Source organism: Mauremys reevesii, linkage group 22 (assembly GCF_016161935.1).
Source record: "Mauremys reevesii isolate NIE-2019 linkage group 22, ASM1616193v1, whole genome shotgun sequence".
In the NCBI taxonomy this organism is placed as follows: domain Eukaryota; kingdom Metazoa; phylum Chordata; order Testudines; family Geoemydidae; genus Mauremys; species Mauremys reevesii.
Window position 1 is genome coordinate 18538885 of NC_052644.1, and position 24503 is coordinate 18563387.

The 24503-nt window shown below is 66.3% G+C and overlaps 1 protein-coding gene across 1 annotated transcript; it reads right to left on the bottom strand.

Annotated features, from left to right (window-relative positions):
* Positions 1–1201: 1201 nt before the first annotated feature.
* On the bottom strand, positions 1202–20055 carry LOC120388619 (sacsin-like). Its single transcript, XM_039510556.1, is given in 9 exon segments — positions 1202–1608; positions 1611–11879; positions 12275–12363; positions 13576–14950; positions 16208–16354; positions 17404–17515; positions 17721–17808; positions 19614–19644; positions 19981–20055. Coding segments are annotated over 8 exon segments (12375 nt in total). The 5' UTR covers positions 19637–19644; positions 19981–20055; the 3' UTR covers positions 1202–1336.
* Positions 20056–24503: the final 4448 nt, after the last annotated feature.

Consider the following 24503-nt stretch of genomic DNA (forward strand, 5'->3'; position numbering starts at 1 on the left):
GGCCCATCTCACGAGGAATTGGGCTGAGACCCAGTGAACCCATTTCAGGCAGGGGCCACAAAACAGCTGGAAACCACAGCTAGTAACGGAGGGGAAAGGCCCCTGTACCCCCTTCCCCATCCCTGAGCCAGCCAGTCCCTGCCCTGGGGCCAGATGGGAGCCGGTGCCCCCTACAGGGGAAAGGCCCCGGGCCCTATTCCCTGCCCCTCGGCCACATGAGTTCTGGGTCATCTGTGACCCACCCGAGAGATGGAATCCCCCTGCTCCCCAGCGCCTGCTCTGAGTTGGGCAGGGCCCCAGCCCTGACCGTGTGTGCGTGCGGGGGAGGGGGGTGCCAAGCTCTGTCACTGCCAGCCTCGGGGAAGGGACCTTGGCGGGAGGGGGGATGGGCAGCTGGAACACCCCACCCCACCCCCAGAAAACAGGGCTCATCCCCTCCAGCAGGGGGCAGGACACCCCCCCCCCCCCAAGAGAGGACTGTCTGGGAGCCAAGGGCTGACACCATGACTTCAAGGACGCTGGGTTACTGGAGTAACTGGATTTATTCCTCCTAGTACAAAAGCCAGCCGTGGGGGCAGGGGGGAGCAGAGACGAGGCAAACAGCCCCCTACAAGCCATCACCGCATCAACCTCATGCTACGCCCCCTGCCCACAAAGCCCCCTGTCCCTCCCCCGTCCCCCTGCACCCACAGTGACGGCAGCTTGGAGCCAGTGCCCCCACCCCTGCCACTGGTGCGGTCGCTGCTGAAGAAGCCGGGTTTCCATGGCACAGTCTGTGGTAGGGGGTTGGTCCCTGTTGTGCAGTCCCCAGTGGCTACCCCAGGGGGGCGCTGTCACTGCTAGAGAAGCCAGGTCTCCATGGCACAGTCCCTGATCGGGGGTTGCCTTGCTGTTACCAGTAGTAGGCGCAGATCCCTCTGGTGCAGCCCCCAGTGCCTCCTCCAGGGGGCGCTCGCCCCGGTTGTACACGGCAGCCGCCATGGCCTTCTCCACGGCGCGGTGGACCTTGTAGAAGACCCAGTTGGTGCAGTGCCCTGGGTAGCACCCTCCCGGTGGCACCGTCCCCAGCCTTCAGCGCCGGGCCACGTGCGCCTGCACCACATCCAGCAGGCCCTGCGCCAGCCGCAGCACCTCCTGTTCCTCTCCGGCCGGAAAGGCCTCGTTGGGGATGGTGGGCGGGGGGTGGTAGCTGGGATACTGCGTAGTCTTGTCGTCCACGCCGTGCCGGCGCAGTTCAGCCACTTGTGCCGGCAGCCCCTCCAGCCCGGGGTCGTAGGCGGCCACCTTCTGCGCCAGCGAGGCCAGCGTCTGCTCCCGCTCGAAGCGCTCGCCCCGGTCATACATGGCAGCCGCCAGGGCCTTCTCCACGGCGCGGTGGACCTTGTAGAAGACCCAGTTGGTGCAGCGCTGCCCCACGTCGTGGCCAGCCGCCCGCAGGTCGCTCTGGGCCTGCCGGAGCCAGCGCCCGGCCTCCTCGGCCTGGGGACGCCGGCCGGCCTTGGCCCGGTGGTACGACCAGAAATCGTAGTGGAAACCACGGTCCCTTTGGCCGGTGAACTCCCTGCGGCTCTGCCTGTGGCGCCTGGCCTCCCCGTCCCATTCGTTCCATGAGGCTGAGAAGCCCTGGTGGCTACTGGGATGGCCTCTGCCACCCGAGGCCTGGGGGCTTCTGGGATTGCCCGCTGCCCAGGGCTTCCTGCCCTCCTCCAGATCCTGGATCCTCTCCCGCAGGTACTTGCAGACCTCGTTGGCCATCTCCTCCTGCCCCACGTTCTTGTCGGGGTGATAGCGTAGGTAGAGCCGCCGGATCGCCTTCCGCCGCTCCCCCTCGGGCAGCTCCCAGATCTTGGCCAGGCAGGTGTCCACCTCCTCCTTCACCTGCCCCAGCGACTGGCGGTACCACGCTTCCCGCCTCTCCTGCTGCTGCTGCTGGTCCGGCACGGGCACCAGCGCCCGGCCGCGGCCATCCACCTGGATCCTCTTGAACTGATACAGGTCATTGGCGCTCACCTCCTCCTGGCGCCCGGCTCCCAGGTTGATGCGGTACATGGGCACCGCTCCGTCCGGCAGGACGTCCAGCACCACGGCGTACTGGTAGCACTCCTCGGGTGCCTCTGGGTCCAGGTAACCCACGTAGTCACCCCGGGCGAAGGTGTTGAGGATGCTCATGTCCAGGCTGTCGTACCACTCCTGGGGGATCTCCGTACCAGGGCTGGGCAGGGTGTAGGCGTCAGGGTGGGTGCTGGGTTGCAAGGGCACCCCGTTCCTCTCCAGCACGCCGAGCACTTCACCGGGGTCTTTGCAGGCCAACATCTGCATGAGGATTGGCATGGATTCCCAACGCAGCATCCCTCCCATAATACTGTCCACCTCCAGGGCCAGGCTGTTCAGGATCTGGACTGACTGGCCCAGATCCATCCTCTCCTGATGCAGCAAGTAGACCCGGCGCCTCCCGTCGGCATGCAGGGCCACATGGACCACCCGGGAGGCCTGGGTCCCCTCCAGCCGCTCCCCGCGGTGCATCATCACCGTCTGGATCTTCTCACAGCACACCACCTCCAGCCGCTCGGCGGAGAAAGCCACCTCCCGCTCCTTGCTGGCCGTCTCCGCCTCTTCTTCCTCGTCCCGTCTCTGCCACCTCAGCAGCGCCGCCAAGCCCTCCCGGAATTCGGGAGACACCAGGATGCCTTGGAGCTGGTTCCGGCTCTCGCAGAATGCGCCGTAAGGGCACCGCTCTAGAGAGGCCTCCTCCAGCTGCAGCTCCGTGATCTTGGACAGGAGCTGGGGCCTCAGGGGCTGGGGCAGCTGCCGCACCAGCTTCCAGGGGTCATATTCTGGAAAGGGCAGGTGGCATCTGGAGAGGTCCACCAGGAAACGGAAGGTGCTCCCCAAGGCTTGGCTAACGTTGGCAGGGGCACAGTCGCTGAAGACCAGGGTGGTGGAGCAGTAGAGCTTCCCATCGGTGCAAGGCAGATGGAGCTCTTCCACCCCGGAGAAGTCCGCTTTCCCTTGGCTGAGCAGCTGGAAGAGATGCTGGGTGGCCCGCAGGACGGTCTTGGTGAGGTTGGGCTGCAAGATTTCCTTGTCTTGGGTCTCCTGGTGGATCCGGCGCAGCACCCGGGCGTAGTGCCGGACGGAGGGCTCCTGCTCCACCCCCAGCTTCTGCAGCAGCTCGCTGTAGACAGCCACCAACGGGGGCACGGTATAGAGATAGGGCCGAAACTCCTGCTCATCCCTCAAGGAGAAGACCACCTGGCTGGCTTCCGCCACCTGCTCCCCCTTCACCAGCACCACCGGCAGCCCCGCCAGGCAGTCGGCGTCGAAGCCCCTCAAGTCGCGCTCCAGGTAGCCGTACGTCTGCATGAAGATGCGGGTCCGGGTTTTCTGCCCTTCCTTGGTCTCACACCGCACTTGGCACACGTTCTTCAGGTTGTCCAGGACCATCGGGGCTGGCACAGCCTGCAGCACTCCCAGACGCTCCAGCACGGACTGGATGTTCTCTGTGCAAAGGACCAAGGGCAGGGCAAGGATGACAGCGGACGTCCAAACCAAGGCCACGTCCTCCTTCTGTGGCACCACCAGAGCACCCTTGAGGGCCACGGGCTGTGTGTGAAGGACACAGGGTGGATGGAAGTTCCCCAGTTCGTCCGGCACCCTCCGTGGGGTGAGGAAGCGGATGGACGAGACTCTCTCCAGGAAGTGATCCGACAGGGAGTCACTGGGCTGGGACAACAGATGCCACAGAAGCGCCTTCCGCTGGGCGGGGAGTTCACCGGCCACTGCGCCTTCCTGCCCCGCCTGACGCTCGATCCACGTGGCGAACTCCACAAAGTCGTCCTCCGAGATCTCCCACTTCATGCCCACATCCCGCAGGAAGGAGTTCACCATGAACTTCTCCTCCCTCAACTCCTCGAAGAACACGTCGGGCACGAACCTGGCGTCCAGCCGCATCGTCTGGAAGAGCGACACCTCTCCGTCGTAGAAGTAGGAAGCTGGGCGCAGGACCCCCTGCTTGTCCCGGATGAAGCTGACGGGCCTGAAGGCTGAGACAATGGTCTTCTTCTCCGCCGGGTACTCCTCCCGGTAGTGGCTTTGGATGGTGAAGAGCAGCTTCAAGGCCTCAAGCAGCTGGGACTCTGGGAGACGGGGCAGACTGGGCAGGAGATGGCGGATGAATTGCTGCAGGTCGTTCAAGACGCCAATGCTAAGGCTTTTAGAGAGCTCCCGATGGAGATCGTTGTCCCGGAGCAAGACAGTCTGCTGGTCCAGCTGGTACAAGGCCTGGAAGTTCTTCGAGAGCTTGGGGATCCTGGTCTCTAGGATGTAGACGTTGTGGTAAAAGGCCAGCGCCACCCACGTCCCCTGATGCGTCTGGAACAAGGGCAGGGACCGGAGCTGAGCCAGCAGGTCGTGCTCCATCTCCTTCACCTTTTCCGTGAGGAACCTCAACAGCCCGTTGGTCTCATAGGACTTCAGCTCGCACCAACGGAGACCCGTCCTAGCGCCCAGCTGCTTCAGCACCGAAACGGGGTCGTGTGTCTGCAGCAGGCGCGGGCGGATGCAGTGGAAGCGGATATCATGGGGGATCATCAGGATATCCAGCTTGGCAAAGCCAAGCTTGCCCAGGGATTTTTCCACCTCGCTGGTGTACCCATGGATGATGGTGGGCAGGGAGACCAGAGGAACCAGGCGCTCGTCTCCGGGCTGGTCGCTGCAGACGGGGAGGATGGCCTGGTACTCGAAGAGGGAGACCAACTCTCTGAAGGCCTTGCTCATGGCTTCTTCCTTGCCTTTGCTGGCCTCATAGACCATGTGGTTGAAGAGCTCCCACACCTCTTTCAGCCACTTCCGGGCCTCTGCTGACTGGGCCTCCCAGTCCGGCTGCCCCAGCACCTCCTGGATGAACCTGGCTGCCTCCTGCAGAGTGAATGCCTTCAGGAAGCCAGCCTGGAGCAGCAGCGGCTCCTGCTTGACGTGGTAGGCGAGGAATTGGCAACGCTGCCGCGGGAAGAGGCAGTGGGCTCTGCTCTGGAACACCGGCTCCCGGGTGCTGAACGGCCGCAGCATGCCGTCGCGGGTCACGGAGAGTGGCAGCCCCTCCAGGTCCCGGACGTCCCCATTCCGCAGCTCCTCCAGGCAGAACTCCAGCAGGAAGGAGCTGCTGGACGAGTTCTTCAGGGGTGTCTCCGAGACCCGGCAGGGCGGGTCCAGAGGCAGCGCTTTGAGGAAGCAGCGGAGAGATCCAGGATTCAAGGTCAGGACCTTCACGCCTGCCCTGGCGAACTCGGCGTGGATCTGTATGAGGCCTTGGAAGGCCGGGACGAGCTTCATCTCAAGTCTCTGGAGGATATGGCTCATGGCATCACAGAGCTCCCTCTGCAGGAAGAAGGGCTCCCGGAGCAGGCGTCCCTCACCGGTCGCAGTCCATGTGATTCTCTCCATCTCCATACTGTGCACATGGAGGCGGATGGTCTCTGTCTGGTAAATGGGTATCAGGGGCTGCTGCATCTCCGCAATGAGCTTGTAGACCCGGTTGACCAGCTGGTGCCAGGGCGGGGGCACGCACTCACTCACGGCTGGGAAGTAGCTGAGATACTTTGGCTCCAGCATCTCCCAGCAGGCCTGGAGGGTCATGAAGCGCAGCGTCTCCCCCAGCTTCTTCCGCAGCCAGTCCAGCAGCCGGCAGTAGAGCGGAGCCAGCAGCCGCTGCATCAGGAAGCCGTTCCAGGCCGTGTTCTGGCTCCCGCCGTCCTCTTTGCGCAGATCGCGGCGAGCCGAGTCCACCGAGAAGTTGCCGTTGATGTGGACAGGCAGGCCGGTCTCCAGCGGCAGCGGCAGGGTGCAGAAGGCCCTGCCAGGCCGGACTGCGTCCAGGCAGGCGGCCACGGCGCCGTACGGTAGGCGCTCCGGGTCCGGAGACTCCTTCTTGGCTGCGTCGTCCACCCCGGCCTGCCACACCACTCCCCAGCTGGTGGGAGGCCGGGAGCGGCCGTGACTGACTTTCATCGTGTAGACCACCCTCACCGGCGTGGCCTCCTCGCTGCCCGACACAGCCATTTGGCTCAGCCGCTCCTGGAACGCCCTTCGCAGTGCCAGGCTGCCTTCCTCCATCTCCGTCTCCACCCGCAGCAGCTCCCGCGGCTGCACCTTGCCCTCGGTGATCTCGGAGAAGACGACAGTCCTCAGATGGCGAAGGAACAGCACCAGGCTCTCGGCCTCCTGGGCCAGCGCCTCCTGCATCTCCTCCAGGTCCTCTTCGTGGATAACCCGCTGGCACACCCGCGAGCCAGCCGCGCCCTCCGCCGTCCGCAGCGGCAGCCGGAACAGCACGCCCTGGCTCAGGTCGAAGAGGTCGGGCAGGAAGGTGGCGTAGACGTCGGGGAAGGTCTTCTTGAAGTCCCCGTTGACGCTGAACATGGCGCCCGGGTACTGCTCGCTGGCCGTGGGCACGTAGCGGAGATGGGGATCGAAGACGCCCAGGGCGCTGTCGCCCGTCAGGAAGGCGGGGCAGTCCGTCAGGTGGAAGACGGCGTTAAAACCCAATCCGTACTTGCCCGTCTTGTCCTGCCGCCCACCTTTGCCCCCCACGCCCAGCCGCTGGATGCCCTCGATGTCCTCCTGCGTCAGGGGCTTGTCGTTGTAGACGCAGAGGGCGGGGCCTTGCAGGCCGCCCCACTCCTCGGAGATGATGCGCTGGGTGGGGTGGTGGCGCCGGTCCCAGACGAAGTGGAGCCGGCTGGCGCCGGCGTCGTCGGCGTTCTGCAGCAGCTCCTTCAGCACGTCGCGGGAGGACGAGGAGTATTCCCGCAGGATGTTCTGCAGCCGCACGGTCAGCTCCTCCCGGGCGCCGAACTCCGACGCCCACGGGGCCAGCTCCAGCCCTCGGATCTTCCCCTGGACCAGCGCCCGGTGCCTGATGGTGGGCACGCCGTAGCGCAGTGCCAACTCCCGGGGGATCTGGCCGTGGCACAAGGGCATCCCCTCCTCCCGGGGCAGCCAGGGTGTGTCATCGAAGTGCAACTTGGCCACTGGGTGCAGGACCCCCTGCTGATCCGGGAAGAAGATGCCCTGAGCGTCGTAAGCGGCCACCGGCTGCCGATCCAGCGAGGAGGCCTCCATCAGCCCAATGGTCACCAGCCTCAGCACCAACTGCAGTTCCTGTGGGGACAGACTCTGCCCAGCTGTCTTCCTGGCCAGGTCCCGGAGCACCCACGTGTAGTTCTCCAAGGCGAAGGTCTCCTGCAGCCCCACGCACCCCCACAGCGCCTTGAACCCCCAGTACTCCTGCGGCAGCTGGTGGAGATACGGGGAGGCCTCGAATGACAGCTCCCAGGCCACTGCCTTCACCGGCTCAAAGTGCGCCCCCACCAGGACAAAGGAGAATCCTGCAGCCTTCTCAGCTACCTCCTCCTTGCACGCGGGCTGCTTGCTGAGCAGCTTGTCCAGGTAGGCGTAACACTGCCGCGCTGTCTCCTGCAGCTCCGGTTTGGGCAGGGCGTTGGAGCCCTGGCACGCCTCCGCCAGCTGCCGCAGCACCATGCCGGCCGGCGGCTTGCGGCTCAGCCCCAGGAAGTCCTGGAGCGCCTTGGAGAACCTGAAGTCCCCTCCCAGGTCCTTGCTGGCCAGGACGGGTTGGATCAGCCCCACCAGGCTCCTGTGCTTGTGGTGGTAGAGATCGGTGGGCCGGCAGAGCTCATAGCGGGCACCAGGCAAGGCAGCCGGCAGGAAGGGTACAGCACGGAAGGCCACCTGGGCAGGGTTGTCCAAACCTTGTTCCAACAGCTGCTCCAGCAGCTCCAGGATGCAGCAGATTCTCCGGCAGCCCTGCTGCTGGTCACGCTGCCAGAGAGCCTGCACGGTACGGGCCCGCTCCAGCAGCTCCTTCATCGGCACCACGTCCTTGGCCATGCCCAGCCCCTCCAGCCGCAGCAGCCTCTCCGGCGCCAGGAAGCCAGTCCCGGTGGGGAAGCGCCCGTCCTGGGGGTCGTACAGTGGGGCGGCTCTGCCCTGGGGGTGCACCAGCTTCCCGATGGGCTGCAGCTGCCCTCGGGGGCTGGTAGGGATGCAGGACACAGAGGCCAGCAGCTGGTCTACCCTGGCATCGCTCATGTCCAGGGCGTGGAGAATCAAGGCGTCACGGTCGGGTGCGTCCAGCGTGCCCATGTTGGCAAACACGATCTTCTGGTAGAACCCCACCCAGTCATAGGTGTTGGGCAGCAGGGTGTCCTCCTGGCCACTGGCCTGGAATCCAGATCGCACCCAGATCGGCAGCTGCACGGCCAGGAGGGGCTCCGGCAGCAAGCTGGCAAAGACCCTGGCGGCCGTCTGCCCCACCCGCGTGTTACAGGTGATGTTGAAGTCCAGGAAACGGGCGTTGTTCATGGTGCACCATCGCCGGCCATCGGAGAACAGCGCCAGGTCCTGCCCATCGGCCAGCGCGTGGTAGAAGGCCTTCACGGCCTCGGTGAAGGGATGCCTGGCTTTGCCGGCGTCTGGCCAGAAGGTGTGGTATTCGTAGTCCTCCAGGTCACCCTCCTGGTGCATGTCTCGGAGCAGGCTCAGCGCTTGGAGCCAGGCAGCCGGCACCGCGTCACGCAGCAGCGCCCAGTTCCACTCACCCTTGGCTGTGGCATCCCAGAGTCCTTTGCGATTGGAGAGGACGGCGAAGGCCCCGTGGAGGTGAACTGGGAGGCCGGAGGCAATAGGCAGGGGCAGGAAGCAGAAGACGTGCCCTTCAAAGCCGTCCAGGTGTGGAGCCCACTTCCCCGGCTCAGTGGGGGTGAGCGGCAGAGCCACTCCAGCGCTGGGGGGCGAGGGCCGCGTCCCGTCACGCATCCCCTGCTGAAACAGAACCAAGGACTCGCCGGTGCCCTGGCAGCTGTGCACCAGGTAGTGGCTGATGGTGATGTCCAACTCCCACCGTACTGTCAGTTGTTCGATGCTGGACTGGCCCGTCCTGGAGTCTCCAGCATCCTCAAGGCTCTTGATCCGCTCCCGGCACACCGTGGCCAGAGACTGGGTGGCCTCCGGGGAGGGGGCCTGGTTGGGAAGGCGCTTCAGCGACACCTCCCGCACCCCACGTAGGAACAGCAACAAGAGGTGGCAAAAGTCCCGGAAGCCGCTCTGGAGCCTCTCAACCCGGTCGATGCCGAAAGGCACCTGGCTGATCCGCGACTCCCGGGCCTCCTCCTCGGTACGGAAAGGCAGGCGGAAGAGCGTCCCCGGGAAGTCGAACGGCTCCTGCCTTTGGAACCCAAACAAGCCCTGGTATGGCCGGAACTGCTCGGCGAAGGTGGTCAGCGTGGCCGGGCGCTGGTGCAGGTCCAGCCGGATGCCGGGGCAGGCTGGGTTGGGGATGTGCTTGCGCAGGTGGGTGACGTTGGGGTCGAAGATCAAGAGGGTGCTGCCGCTCAGCACCAAGGGCACATCGGTCACGTGGTAGACGGTGTTGAAGCCCAGACCGAACCTGCCGATCTTGCCCTCCTGCCCTTCCTTGGTGGCAGCTCCCACCCGGATGATGTTGACTAAGTCTTCCTGGGTGAAGGCTGCATCATTGTAGGACCAGAGGGCCGGCCCGTGGCAGGCGGCCATGCCAGGATCCAGCAGCCCGGCCGTGCCACCACTGTGGCGCCGCAGATCCAGCAGGAAAGAGCATTCCCTGGCACCAGCATCCTCCGCGTTCTGGATCAGCTCTTTGAAGAGGTCGGCATCTTCCGTATACTCCCGCAGGATGTTCCAGATCCGCGTGGTGATGGGCTCCGAGGGCCCCCACGCCTCAAACAGCTGCGGCTGCAGCACCCGCGTGCTCAGCAGTGCCACCCCCAGGAACGTGGCCGTAGCCTGCGCCACCGCCTCATGCACCACGGCCAACTCAGCGTCGTCACCTTCCAGATCCGCCAGGCTGGCCCGGTCGATGTCGCAATACAGGGCCGACGAGGCTGGCCGCAGAGTGAAGCCGGATCCTCCCGGAGCCTGCACTGGCACCGGCAGGTCTCTGTCGCCCTGGTGCCCTCTGCTTTTCAGCCAGTCTAGGATGGCCACAGTCAGCCGCAGCTCCGCCTCGGTGCCACCTCCGGCGCGGCCCTCAATCTCCTTCCCCAGCCGGCACAGGGCCTGGCTCAGCTCCTCCTCGCCCACCGCATCCCGCGCCCCCCAGGCCAGGAAAAGCCGGCGGTAAGGCAGCAGCTCCGGGGGGACTCTTGGCACCAGGCAGCTCAAGTCCAGGCCGTCAGGGTAGGCCAACACCGCCGTGGCTGGGACGGAGAATCCATTGCCGGTCCAGAGGACAGCGTGGGACGACGCCACCCCAAACTGCCTCCGATTCTGCTCCATGTGCTGGTAGATGACGTGAAGCTTCGGCACCAGCGTCCTGATGTCCTTGGGCTGGTCCCCCTGTGCCAGGAGCAGCAGGTTCACCAGCACCTTCTCCGGGGGGGGCGGGCGGCTCAACCCCAGCTTCTCCTCGGCCGGCTCTCGGAAAGCGTCCGTCAGCGGCATCGCCAGCCCCACCAGGTTGGTGTAACGGGCCGATCGCAGCCTCTCCGGGGGAAGGAAAGGTCCATTCGGCTGGCGCTCGGTCGGGTCGGTGGCGGGCACCCAGGCCAGGTCCCGCAGCCGCTGCAGTTTCTTCTGGCAGAAGCGGCCCAGCGCCGGGGTCCGGTTGCACAGCTCGAGCAACGCTCGGGATTTGGCCGCGGCCCTGGGGGCGTCTCTGGCCTGCTGGAGCCGGCCCACCTCCTGGGCAGCCTCTAGCATGTGGTCGGGGGTGATGGCTGTCTCGCTGGTCTTCAGCCCCAGGGCACAGAGGGACCGGAGCACGGCCGTCTCCCGGAAAGCCACGGGTGGGAAACACCGGGGGCCCAGCAAGGCCCGGAAACTCGTGTTTTGGGGGTCGAAGAGCTCGTTGGCACGTACCAGGGTCCCGCCGCAGTCCATGAAGGCCAACTCCTCGCACAGAGTCTGCAGCTTCTTGCTGTGCCCGAAGAGGGCGTCCCCGTGCCGCAGCACCCACAGCATGAGCCGCTCGGCGTCCGGCGCCCGCTTGGCATACACCCCCTTCTTCACCGCCCTCACCGCCAGCAAGGCCAGCTCTGCCGCCCCAAGCAGCTTGTCCCGGGTCTGCAGCAAAAGCCGGCGGTCCGCCTCGTCCCGGCACCGCAGCACCGGCTCCGGCAGCACCACGTCTTCGGGCACTGCTGGCACCGTGCTCCTCTCCAAAGCTTGGTAGCTGCCGGCTGGCACCAGCCCGGCCGGGCAAGGCGGCGAGACGGAGGGCATCTTCTGGAAGATGGGCAAACTGCCCAGCACCACGGCCTCCCGGTCGGAGAGGGAGGAAGCGGGCGCCTGGGAGAGAAATTGGCAGAGGATCCTGCCGCGATCCGGGGGCAGGGAGCGCAGCCGGGCAGCCACGCCCGCCACGCCCAGGTGGTCGAAGGCTCGCAGCGCGTTGCCGGCCGTGGGCGCCAGGACGTAGTCTGTCAGCTGCCGGTGCCAGAGCGCTTGGTCCCACCGGTGGATCACCGTGCAGCCCAGAGCCTCCAGGACGCCCGATTCATCCTCAGTGAGGCTGCGCCCCTCCCAGCTCCGGAACAGCAGCGTGGGCATGGGCGAGAGCCGTGCCAGCTGGAGGCTACGGGCGCCCGTGCCCAGGGGGGCGAGGGGGACGAGCGGGTGCCCCTCAAACGGCGCCAGGGAGCGGACACGGTGCTGTAGGAAGTCCCAGAAGGCAGCCAGCCACTGGCGGGGAGGCTGGCGGGGGTGGCCGCCCGGGCACCAAGTAACGTGGGTAGAGCCGCCTTTGAACCAGTCGGCGGGGAGAGCGGCCTTCAGGTTCTGCTTAATGACAGCCAGGTCCAGAGAGACGAGGTTCCTGAACAGCCCTGCAAGAACCACAGAGACCCGGGATCACAGCCGGACCAGAACCGCGTCGGCTCCCAGTCCCACACGCAAACCCAGAGCCGCGTAATATAGTCCACCCGAAATGCAGCCACCTCTGGGGTGGGGTGGAGGTGGCTGGGTATCCGGGGACCCTTCACCCGGCTGCGGGACATGGCCCCTCTGGGGTGGGGCGCAGGGGGCTGGTTACATGGGGACCCCTCAGCCGGCACTGGGACACGGCCCCTTTGGGGTGGGGCGCGGGGGCTGGGTATCCGAGGACCCCTCGCCAGGCGCTGAGATGCAGCTGCCTCTCGGATGGGGCGCAGGGCCCGAGTAACAGGGCCCAGCAACGTTCATGTTGCCCCAGGCACGCCGGGCAGAGACGGTTCCCACTTACCCTGCTCCGCGATCCGGTGCAGGTGACTCAGCAGGGCAGGTGTCAGATCCTCCGGCAGAAAACTGTCAGCCAGGCCAGGGAGCAGGATCCTGGAAACCAGGAATTCAGAGAGTTAAGACAGTGGGGCTTGGGGGGGTGGGGGCGGATAGCAGGGAATGGGGCCTGGGGCCTGTCCCCTCTAGGGGGTGCTTGTTCCCATCTGGCAACAGGGCAGGGACTGCAGGAGCGGCGCCAGGGTTTCTGGCGCCCTAGGCAGAATTCGGGGGGCGGCATTTTGTGCGCTCCCCATGGGGCGCGCGGGAGCTTCCGGTTCCGCCCCCGAAGAAGGACCCTCCGCCGAAATGCCGCAAGCGACAGCACCAGTCATCGAGCTGCTCAATTGCCTGCCGCTGTTTTCTGCGGCATGTCGGCAGAAGGTCCTTCGGCGGCGGCGCAACGGGAGTGGAACCGGAAGCTCCTGTGTGCCCTGTGGGGAGCGCACAAAATGCCGCCCCCCGAATCCTGGCGTCCTAGGCAACCACCTAGGGTCGCCTCATGGAAGCGCCGGCCCTGAGGGACTGGCTGGCTCAGGGGGGCGGGGAATGGGACCTTTCCCCTCTAGGGGGCACCAGCTCCCATCTGGCCCCAGGGCAGGGGGCTGGCTGGGCGGGGGCAGTGGGTTCCCCATTCCATGGGCTGATGCGTGGCCCTGCCGTGAACCGGATCCCTGCATCTCAGCCCGGCTCCCCACAGAACCAGAAGCGTAGCTAGTGGGGTGCAGGGGAAGCGGCCGCTTCCCCTCAGCACGTTTTCCAAAAGTGGCGCCTTAGTTACAGGTTGCCATGGTGCCAGCAGGCGGGGCCCACGCTCCGCTCTGAAGGGGGGGGGCAGGGGCTGGACCCTGCGGTGGGGCGGGGCAGCACCGGGCACAGGAAGTGGAAAGCGGCGGCGCTAGCAACTGCAGCAGCGGGGACCTCATGAGGGGGGGCGGGCGCGGAGCAGCCGGAGGAGCCAAGGGGGGCGTGGCCAGAGGAGGCGCCAAGGGGGCGTGGCCAGAGGACACGCCAAGGGGGGTGGGGCCAGAGGAGAAGCCAAGGGGGCGTGGCCAGAGGAGGCGCCAAGGGGGCGTGGCCAGAGGAGGAGCCAAGGGGGCGTGGCCAGAGGAGGAGCCAAGGGGGGCGCCTTTTTTATGTTTGCTCCCCCTGCTCTTAGAATCTGGCTACGCCACTGCCCAGAACCTGCTTTCCCCAGGTGCCGCGGGCTGGTGGAGCCGCGCTCGCTGGGTGCCCAGGAGGCGGGTGAGGGGCCAGGGGCTCTCTTACCTGGGGAAGGCCTCGCTGTCGGCATAGACCGTGCCGCCAGCACCCCCGAAGCAGACAAAGCCCCCATCAGCGCGTGGCAGCAGCTCCAGACCCGCCAGCTCCCCGTAGCGCTTGTCTCCGGCCACATACTCCAGCAGCAGCCGCTTGTCGGCCGGGTATCGGGCAGGACCCACACGGCCCAGGACCTTTCGCATGTAGGCCGGCGTGGCCTCCTTCACCGCTGGGCCCCCCGCGGCCAGCGCCCGGCGCACGTGGGCTGGCACCGTGGCCAGCGGCTCACCCGCCTGCACCAGGGCGTCCTCCAGCACCCGGAGCGTGGCCTCGCCGGCCCCATTCTGCGGCAGGAACACGGCGTCCGTGGCTCGGAGCCGGCGTGTGCCAGGTTGGCCGGCCGGCACCAGGGCTTCCATGCCCCACAGCTGCTGGCAGATCCGTTCCACCAGGCTCCGGTAGCGCTGCTGGTGCCGGCTCAGCTCCGGGTCGGGCCAGGCGCCATAGGGGTCACCGGGACAAGCCGCCGCCGCCACCACGACGGCCTGGCGGTAGGCGAGCGGCAGCACCGCCTCGGTCAGCAGCTGGTTCCACCGGGCGGCGTGGTCCCGGCTGCGGTCTTCTTCAGCCCACTGGACGTGCCGCCGGTCGTCCGTCAGGTGGAAAGGGGCGTTGATGTGGAGGGGCAGTCCTGTGGCATTCTCCTCCGTGGCTGGCAGTGGTAGGAAGCAGCAGAGGTGCCCGGCACAGCCGCCCTCCAGCGGGTATGCCAAAGCCACGCCAGGCAAGCTCCCCAGCGCGCCCGCCAGCTCCGCCAGCTCCGGGAAAGCACCTTCAGTAGGCACGGCCGAGACCACCAGCCACTCGCGCTGTGTGTCCTCGTCAGCGGCTGTGCCGTGCGCAGCCACGGCCTTGATGCAGGCTGCGGTGGCCAGTGCCGCGGCGGCTACATCGTCCTGGACCAAGCCCGGCCCGTTGAGCGGGCGCGGGGCAGCCGTGGTCTCCAGCAGCTCCGTCGTGGCCCCCTGGCCGTCCACCATCTTCAGGGCCAGGCGCCGGACGTGGCGGAGGAAAAGGAGGCAGGTGGGGGCATCGTGGATGAAGTCCAGGAAGAGCTGGCGCACGCGCTCGGGGCTGTACAGGTTGTCCGAGATGCCGGAGGGTTCGTGGCGCAGCGGGAAGCGGAAAAGGGTGCCGGGGAAGCGGCCGGCCGCCGGGGACCCCTCGCCGCGCCCCATGACCTGCAGCGCCCCCCAGAAGGGCGCAAACTGGTCGGCCAGCTCCGCCGCCTCCTCCAGGTGCCACTGCTGCCCGCCGTCCGCCAGCGCCGCCCGCTGCGGGTCCAGCACGCCCAGCCAGGGGCCGCTCAGCACCGCCGGCAGGTCTGCAGGGAGAGGGGATGAGAGACGAGGAGCCCCAGCTGTGACCCCGATCCCCCCCAGAAACCCCCGGGCTGTGACCCAGACCCCCCGAGCTCCCCCAGAGACCCTCTGGCTGTGACCTCAAACCCCCCCAGAGACCCCCTGGCTGTGACCCCAAATCCCCTAAGCTTCCAAAGAGATGCCCTGCCAGACCCGAATCACCTGGGCTCCCCAGAGACCCCGGCTGTGACCCAATCCCTCGGGCTCCCCAGAGACCCCTGGCTGTGACCCCAACCCCAGAGACCCCTGGCTGTGACCCAGATCCCCCGAGCTCCCCCAGAAACCCATGGCTGTGACCCCGAATCCCCTGGGCTCCCCCAGAGACCCCCCGGGCGGTGACCCTGAATCCCCGAGCTCCCCCAGAGACCCCTGGCTGTGACCCCAAGCCCCCCCAGAGACCCCCGGGCTGTGACCCCAAATCCCCCGAGCTCCCCCAGAGACCCCTGGCTGTGACCCCAAGCCCCCAGAGACCCCCCGGGCTGTGACCCCAAATCCCGAGCTCCCCAGAGACCCCTGGCTGTGACCCCAACCCCCAGAGACCCCTGGGCTGTGACCCCAAATCCCCTGGGCTCCCCCAGAGACCCCCCGGGCTGTGACCCCAAATCCCCTGGGCTCCCCCAGAGACCCCCCGGGCTGTGACCCCGAATCCCCTGGGCTCCCCCAGAGACCCCGGCTGTGACCCCAAATCCTCGGGCTCCCCAGAGACCCCTGGCTGTGACCCCAACCCCCCCCAGAGGCCCCCTGGCTGTGACCCAGATCCCCCGAGCTCCCCCAGAAACCCATGGCTGTGACCCCGAATCCCCTGGGCTCCCCAGAGACCCCGGCTGTGACCCGAATCCCGAGCTCCCCAGAGACCCCTGGCTGTGACCCCAAGCCCCCAGAGACCCCCTGGGCTGTGACCCCAAATCCCCGAGCTCCCCAGAGACCCTGGCTGTGACCCCAAGCCCCCAGAGACCCGGGCTGTGACCCCAAATCCCGAGCTCCCAGAGACCCCTGGCTGTGACCCCAACCCCCAGAGACCCCTGGGCTGTGACCCCAAATCCTGGGCTCCCAGAGACCCCCGGCTGTGACCCCAAATCCCCTGGGCTCCCCCAGAGACCCCCCAGGCTGTGACCCCGAATCCCCTGGGCTCCCCCAGAGACCCCCCGGGCCGTGACCCAACCCTCCCGCCCCCTCCGAGCTTCCCAGCGTGGGAGGCCCCTGCCCCCCGGGGCTCTCACCTGTCAGGTGATAGACGGAGTTGAAGCCCAGGCCGAAGCGGCCGACGGTGCCGGGGTCGCGCAGCTTGTGGCTGTCGCCCGTGCTCTGGATCCCGTCCCAGTCGGCCTCCGAGAACAGCCCGTCGTTGTAGGCGACCAGCGCCGGGCCTGGAGCCGGGGCAGCGAGTCAGGGGCGGGGCCTCGACCCCCCAACAGCACGTGAGGGGCGGGGCCTCGACCCCCACCCCCCAGACAGCACGTGAGGGGCGGGGCCTCGACCCCCCAACAGCACGTGAGGGGCGGGGCCTCGACCCCCCACCCCCCAGACAGCACGTGAGGGGCGGGGCCTCGACCCCCCAGACAGCAGGTGAGGGGCGGGGCCTCGACCCCCCACCCCCCAGACAGCACATGAGGGGCGGGGCCTCGACCCCCCCACCCCCCAGACAGCACATGAGGGGTGGGGCCTCAATTCCCCCTGAACCCCCAGACAGTGCCTGAAGGGTGGGGCCTCGATACCCCTGACCCCCACCCCCAACAGCATGTGAGGGGCGGGGCCTCGACCCCCCACCCCCCAGCACGTGAGGGGCGGGGCCTCAATTCCCCCTGAACTCCCAGACAGCATGTGAGGGGCTGGGCCTCGATACCCTCAACCCGCCCCCAGACAGCATGTGAGGGGCGGGGCCTTGACCCCCTCCAAGACAGCAAGTGATAGGCAGGGCCCCATCCCCCCCAGACACCACATGAGGGGCAGGGCACTGATCCCCTGCAGACACCGTGTGAGGGGCGGGGCCCCGATCCTCCCAGCACCCCCAGACAGCACGTGAGGGGCGGGCCTTCAATACCCGACCCCACCAGACAGCACATGAGGAGCGGGGCCCTGATTCCCCCAACCCCCCAGAGAGTGGATCAGGGCCCTGCCCCTCACACCCCTCAGGCACCACATGAAGTGGGACTCTGATCCCCTAAACTAGCCACCCCGACACCGTGTGAGGGGCAGGACCCGCAGCTCCCCTAGACATTGTATAAGAGGTGGGACCCCCGATTCCCTAGCTCCCCTCCCCCAACCCTCCTCACCCTGCATCTGCTCCCATTTCCTCACACACACCCCTTCTGTCCTGCCAGGCCCCTCAGGGCCACCCCCCCGTCACCCAACATAAATCCCTTCCCCAGATCGGTCACCCTCAGCGCCCCCATCACTGGCTCCTGCCCCCTCGTACCTTGCACTCGCTGCAGCCCCTCCGCGGCCAGGCTCTGGGTCCCGTAGCGGTGCTCATCGCACAGGAAGATCACCTCCGTGGCCCCCGCATCATCCGCGTTCTGGATCAGCTCCTGGGGGGGGCGGGTGCAGCACCCGTCAGCACAGATCCCACCCGCCCCCGGCTCATTACCAGCCCCCCAGCTTGGGCACATGGCTCCGCTGAATAGGGGAGCCAGGACTCCTGGGTTCTCCCCCCAGCTCTGGGAGGGGAGTGGGGTCTAGTGGTTGGAGCGAGGGGGGGTGTCCTGCTGTGAACCCCCCAAGCCCAGGACTCACCTTCAGAATCTGCCCCCCATCTGGGTACTTGCGCAGGATGCTCTGCAGGTATTTGAGGAAGGGGGGGGGCCTCTGCCGGAACCCCCTCCTGTGGAGAGGGGGGGAGAAAGACGTGCATCACTCACCAGGAGACATCTCCCATCCATCCCCCAACACAGGCCCATCTACCCAGGTATCCCGCCCGCTCCCTGCCCCCTGGATCAGCCCCATGGCTCCATCTACCCAGGTATCCCGCCCGCTCCCTGCCCCCTGGATCAGCCCCACAGGCCCACCTACCCCGGTTTCCCAGCCCTTGCTGATGGGAGGGGTCACTGAGCCCTCCTCAGGGGCTCCTGCTTCATCATAAACACACCCTGCCCCCAATTGCTGTCTGTCCTCGGGTCCATCACTCCCCCTCCTCCCCCACATCCATGGGGTGGCCAGGCTCCGATGCGATCTCCTCTCCAGCCACCAGAGGGCAGCACTGCTTCAGGAACCAACCACCCCCTTCCCTGCCTCCAGACCCCTAACAGCCCATGGGGGACAAGGGTGGGGGTGGCCGAGCCCTGGGAAAGGCGGAGGGAAAGGGGGACCGGCCTTTCCTGGGGGCTGGAGGGCCAGGCTCCGGGCTAGGCGGGTGAGGAGGGGACCTCCCTGCAGGGGTGAACGAGAGCCCTGCATGGCTTGCGAGGTGGTGCAGGTAGGACAAAGGGAATTGGGGGGGCTGGGGTATGTGCCAGCCCTGGGGAGGGGGATCGGACTCCCTGCCACGCAGAGCGGGACAACGACCCCCGTGTCTTCACATAAGAGCGGCCACACTGGGTCAGACCAAGGGTCCATCGAGCCCAGCGTCCTGTCTGCCAACAGTGGCCAGTGCCAGGTGCCCCAGAGGGAATGAACAGAACAGGGAATCATCAAGTGATCCATCCCCCGTCGCCCATTCCCAGCTTCTGGCAAACAGAGGCAAGTGACACCATCCCTGCCCATCCTGGCTAATAGCCACTGATGGACCTGTCCTCCATCAATTTATCTAGTTGTTTTTTTGAACCCTGTTATAGTCTCGGCCTTCACAACATCCTCTGGCAGTGATGACAGGTTGACTGTGCGTTGGGTGAAGAAATACTTCCCGTGGTTTGTTTGAAACCTGCTGCCTCTTCATTTCATTGGGTGCCCCCTAGTTCTTGTGTTCTGAGGAGTAAACAACACGTCCTTATCTACTTTCTCCACACCAGTCATGGTTTTATAGACCTCAATCAGATCCCCCCTTAGCCATCTCTTTTCCAAGCTGAAAAGTCCCCGGCTGATTAATCTCGCCTCATACAGCAGCCGTTCCATACCCGTAATCATTGTTGTAGATCTTTTTTGAGATGAGGCGACCACGTCTGCACGCAGTATTCAGGATGTGGGCGTAACATGGATATATAAAGCCAATATGATATTTTCTGTCTTAATATCTAACCCTATACAGGAAGTATTTCTTCACCCAACGCACAGTCAGCCTGTGGAACTCCTTGCTAGAGGATGTTGTGAAGGCCAAGATTATATCAGGGTTCAAAAAAGAACTAGATAAGTTCCTGGAGGACAGGTCCATCAGTGGCTATTAGCCAGGATGGGCAGGGATGGTGTCCCTGGCCTCTGTTTGCTGGGAAGACGACAGGGGATGGATCACTTGATGATTCCCCGTTCTGTTCATTCCCCATGGGGCACCCGGCATTGGCCGCTGTCGGCAGACGGGACACTCCCAGCACCCCCCACATCCAAACACCCCCACCCCCCAACAACACCCAGCACCCCCCCTACCCAAACACACCAACTCCCCAACAACGCCCAGCACCCCCCACCCCCAACAACTCCCAGCACCCCCCTACCCAAAAGCACCCCCAACCCAAACGCCCAGCACCCCCCAGCACCCACCTCTTCGGCTCTGTGGCAGCCATGGGGAAATCTGGGGAACAGAAAACAGAACCCAGCATTAAACACATGGATGTAACCTTCCCCTCCCCGCCCCATTGCCGGGCGCATCCGCCCATCGCAGGGGGGGGCACCTCACCCGACAGCCGCTCCCTGCCCCCACAGCCCTCCCGATGGAAATAGGCATCGGGTGGGGAAGGGAAACTGAGGCAGGGCAGGGGGTTGTGTAAGGACATCCAGGAAGTCAGTGCGAAAGCCAAGGGAGGGAACCCAGGAGTCCTGGCTCCCACCCACCGCTGGAAGCACCAGACCGCGCCTCCCCTCCCAGAGCCAGGGGAGAACCCAGGCGTCCTGCCCCGCAGGGCCCCACCTCGCTTGGGCCGGAGCCGGCGGGGGTCGGTGCAGCCGGGGCGGGACACGGGGACCCCGGCGAAGGAACCGGGCCCCGCCGCTTCTCTGGCTTTATAGCGGCCCCCCGCCTCGCTCGCCCCGCCCCGTTTCGATTCCTCAGACCCAGTTCGGTTTCGATTCTGCTCCGCCTGACACGCCGCGCTGGGCAGCGCAGGGGCAGTGGGGGTGGGACGGGGGGGGGCAGGGGCGGGGGTGATGGGGCAGGTGAGGTGGGGTACGGGCGAGGGGGTGGGGGTCAGTAGGAAAGACGGCTGGGTCGTGGGGGACTCTGGGATGGGGTTATGAGGTAGGATATGGGGAAGAGTCAGTGGGGGGTGAGTGGGGAGATTGGGCGGGGGCGGAGGCAGTGGGCGGGGGAGTGGGGCGGGGTTGGGGTACCAGTGGGGAGATTCTGGGGCTGGTGGGGGGGGAGGGGAGTCAGTGGCTGGATGAGTGGGGCAGGGGATGGGAGTATCAGTGGGGAGGTTGGTGGGGTGAGGACAGAGTCACTGGGGGTGAGTGGGGCAGGGATGGGGATCAGTGGGTTGGTTGGGGGCTGGTGGGGTGTGGGGCAGAGTCAGTGGGCAGATGAGTGGGGCAGGGGTTGGGGTTGATGGGGTGGAGTCAGTGGGCAGATGAGTGGAGTAGCGGATTGGGGAGCAGTGGGGAGGTTGGGGGCTGGTAGAGTGGATTCAGTGGGTGGATGAGTGGGGCAGGGGATGGGGATGGTGGGGTAGAGTTAGTGCATGGGTGAGTGGGGCAGGGGATGAGGGTATGAGTGAGGAGTTTGGGGCTGGGGTGGGGTGGGGTGGAGTCAATGGGGGTGAATGGGGCAGGGAATGAGGGTATGAGTGAGGAGTTTGGGGGTGGGGTGGGGTGGAGTCAATGGGGGTGAATGGGGCAGGGAATGAGGGTGTGAGTGGGGCGGTTGGGGGGTGGTGGGGGGGGGGGCAGTCAGTGGGGCAGGGATGGGGGTACCAATGGGGGACCACGGTGACAATCTGATCCCCCTCCGCTGCCTGACGAAAACTAAACCCAGGTGCGGCATCCAGCCGGCTCCCTCGGGGCAGGAAGTGGGGTGCCTGGGCCCCTCCCCCCCAGCTTGAGGGCCCAAGGGGGGTGCTGGGGGCACAGGGAGCTCATCCCCCTTACGGACACCCCAATGTGCATCCCCCTGTGACCCCCCCCCAATCTCCCCAGCCCAGCAGCCCCCCTGGTGCCACCCCATTGCACCAGGCGAAGTGCCCAGCACCCCCCTGGCCATGGGGCCACAGGCCAGCGAGCCCCTAAGAGCAGCTCCTGGGAGCCTTGTCAGCGAGGGGAGACGCGCCCCAGGTGGCCTGCGGGACCCAGGAGTCCTGATGCCCAAATGGCCCTTGGCTCTATCCCTACTGACCCCCACCTGGTGCCAGATAGGAGCCGCCACCACCCCCTTGAGGGGAAAGGCCCCGGGCCCCATTCTCTGCCCCCCCAAGCTGGCCAGACCCCTGTAGAGTCACATCCTGTCCTTGGGGGGCTGCGTGTGGGGCAGCAGGACACAGCCTGGGGCACTGGGGAAAAAGCACAGGAGCCCCCCACCCCCGGTGGCTCCAAGCCCAGGGCCTGACTCACTCCTGCACGCCTGGGGGGGGGGCTGTCCCCATTGCATGGGAGGGGTGCAGAGCAGGGGCAGGGAGCCAGCAGGGGCCCAGGACTCCTGGGTTCTCTCTGCTGCTCTGGGAGGGGTCTAGAGATGAGAGCGGGGAGGGGGGGGGGGTGGAGGCAGGAAAACTCAGCTTTCACCCCAGTGCTGCCACTGCCCTGCTGTGTGATCTTTAGCAGGACACGGCCCCGCTCTGTGCCTCAGTTTCCCCTCCCCCACTTTGCCTATGAGACTGAGAGTCTCTGAGTGTGTCCAGGTGGCGCCCGGCCCGACGGGCCCCGATCTCAGTGACTCCGTGTCTGGGCAGCGCCCGGCCCGACGGGGCCCCGATCTCGGTGACTCTGGGTCTGGGCAGCGCCCGGCCCGACGGGGCCCCGATCTCGGTGACTCTGGGTCTGGGCAGCGCCCGGCCCGACGGGGCCCCGATCTCGGCGACTCGGGGTCTGCCCCAGTCTCTACTGCAGCCCATAGTTAAGCATTGGGGTCCCTGCCCTTCCGCTGTTCCATTAGTGTCCAGGGACTGTTCCGAGGAGGGGGCTAGGAAACAGGGCAAGTCCTTCCGCCGGCAGCCAGGGCAGCTCCGAGCACCTTACGCCAGGCAGAGGGGACGGGAGCAGCGGCCAGAACAGGAGACTAGGCCTCAGGCCTCCCGGGGTGGAACTTCCCTGAGCCGTTGGGGTCAGCGAGCCCCGGGCCGGCCCCTCTGGCTCTCCCCCCGAGAACGGCTCCTTTCGCAGCTCAGCCAGGGCACGAGCCTGGGGAGAGAATAGATTGGTCCATCCCGCCGGTGCTGACGGGCCGGGATCAAGTCACCCCACGGAGGCGGCTGCAGCAGGTTCTCCAGGCCTTGTGTGCAGCCTGGGGCTGGTCTCCGACCCCTCGTTTTGCAGCCCCTCTGCAGGGCAGCAGCGGCATCTCGCTGGCTGGGATTGGTGGGGCAGGCAGCCCCCGGTGCACTTCCCTTCCCCCGTTTCACTTCCCTGGCGGCCGAGCACCCACCCGCCCGTCGGCACCCAGCAACCCCTGCACGGCGCAGCTCCCTGGGAGGTTTCGGAGAACAAAGCCCTGGCACTTGGGCAGCACCCAGCAACGGCTGCCCCGGAGCTGGGCGCAGGGAGAGGGCAGCGGGGGTGACGCACTGGAAACTGGGCCTGGCTCCCTTTCCCCAGGTGCTGCAGGATGGCTCCTGAGGCTTGTGGGGCAGTGCAGGAGCCATGGGGGGAGGGAACCAAGCTGGACCCCCAGCTGCCAGGACTGGGCCAGCACCAGCCAGAGCACCGGAGGGCAGCTCCCCACCCTGTGCTGAGCAGAGGCCCCACATCCAGCTCAGGGGGGCGGTGAGGGGCAGGCAGGGCTGGGCGGCGAACGGGCCACTGAACCGACGAGCCCAGGAAGCGGCCGCTGGTTCGTCTCTCCTGGTCGTCCAATCCCGTCTCGCTTTAGCCAAACGTGGCCCAGAGGCGGCGGGGGAAGCCCACGGCCGGTGCCATGCAGGTGACCTAGGGCAGCGGCTCTGGCCCGTTGGAAGCCCTGGGGGCGGTGCTAAGGCTGCCTAGTTCCTACCTGTCCTGACACCGCGCTGCGGCCAGCAGCAGGGCCGGCTCCTAGGCAGGGGGGCCACAGGGCTCCGTGCGCTGTCCCCGCCCCGAGCACCGGCTCCGCACTCCCATTGGCCAGGAACCAGCCAATGGGAGCTGGCGGGGAAACAGTGCTTGCGCTCCTCCGCCTAGGAGCTGGACCCACTGCTGGCTGCTTCTGGGGCGCAGCACGGACAGGAAGCCTGCCATAGCACCCCCCATCCCCAAGCCTCATCCAAACCCCCTTTCTGCACCCCAAACTCCTCAGTTCTGGCCCCACCCCCAGTCCAGAGCCCTGAGCCCCTCCCTGCACCCCAAACTCCTCAGCCCTGGCCCCATCCCAGCACCTGAACCCCCAGCCCCCCCCAAACATGGACTCCTCCTGCACCCCAAACTCCTCATCCCTGGCCCCACCCGAGCCTGCACCCCCAGCCCAGAGCCCTGACCCCAACCGCCTGCCCTGAGCCCCCCCAAACGTGGGACCCTCTCCTGCACCCCAAACCCCACATCCCCAGCTCCGTTGAGTCACCGGCATCAACAATTTTCTTCAACTGGGTCACCAGAAAAAAGGTTTGAAAACCACTGATCTAAGGGGCCGTCCCCTATAGCACCCATGCCTCAGTTTCCCCCCAGCTGTAACCACAGGGTAACAACTTGCCCTTTGGGTCTTGGCCACGGAGGCTGGGAGCTTTACCGGCGCCCGAGGCCCAGGGGAGCTGGAATCTCTGCTGTTACACGGCACCAGCTGGGTGGCTAGACAGCACCGAGCCGCTGGCTAACGGGGCGGGGCCGAGAGCTGACAGCAGCGGTTCATGCTTCACTGTGTGGCTCGGTGACACCCCTGGCTGGAGGCTTCAGTCCCCTGGAGATAACAACCTACTATAGCTACACACACCCAGAGCTGGCTCCCAAGGGACTGCAAGGGGTGCTTAGACGAGCGCTTGTTCTCGATGGGGACGGGCAGCCTGACCCAGCGGGGACTTGGGTTCTCCTCCCACCCGGCACCTTCGGGTACGTCACAGCACCCCCGTGCCTCAGTTTCCCCTCCACCATAGCGCTTCTCGTCTCTTTTGATTGCAAGTTCTTTCAGGCAGGGATTTCTCCCACTCTCTACCCCGATGGCAGCTGGGAGGACGGGGCCCCCCCATCCCAGCCCCCAATCTCTGTTTCAGCAACCCAAACACCCCCCACTCCTGGACACCCACTGTTCCAGCTGCCCCAGACAGCCGAGTCCTGCCTCGGCACTGCCGCATGGAGACAGACACAGGCGGGCGGACCCCAGGG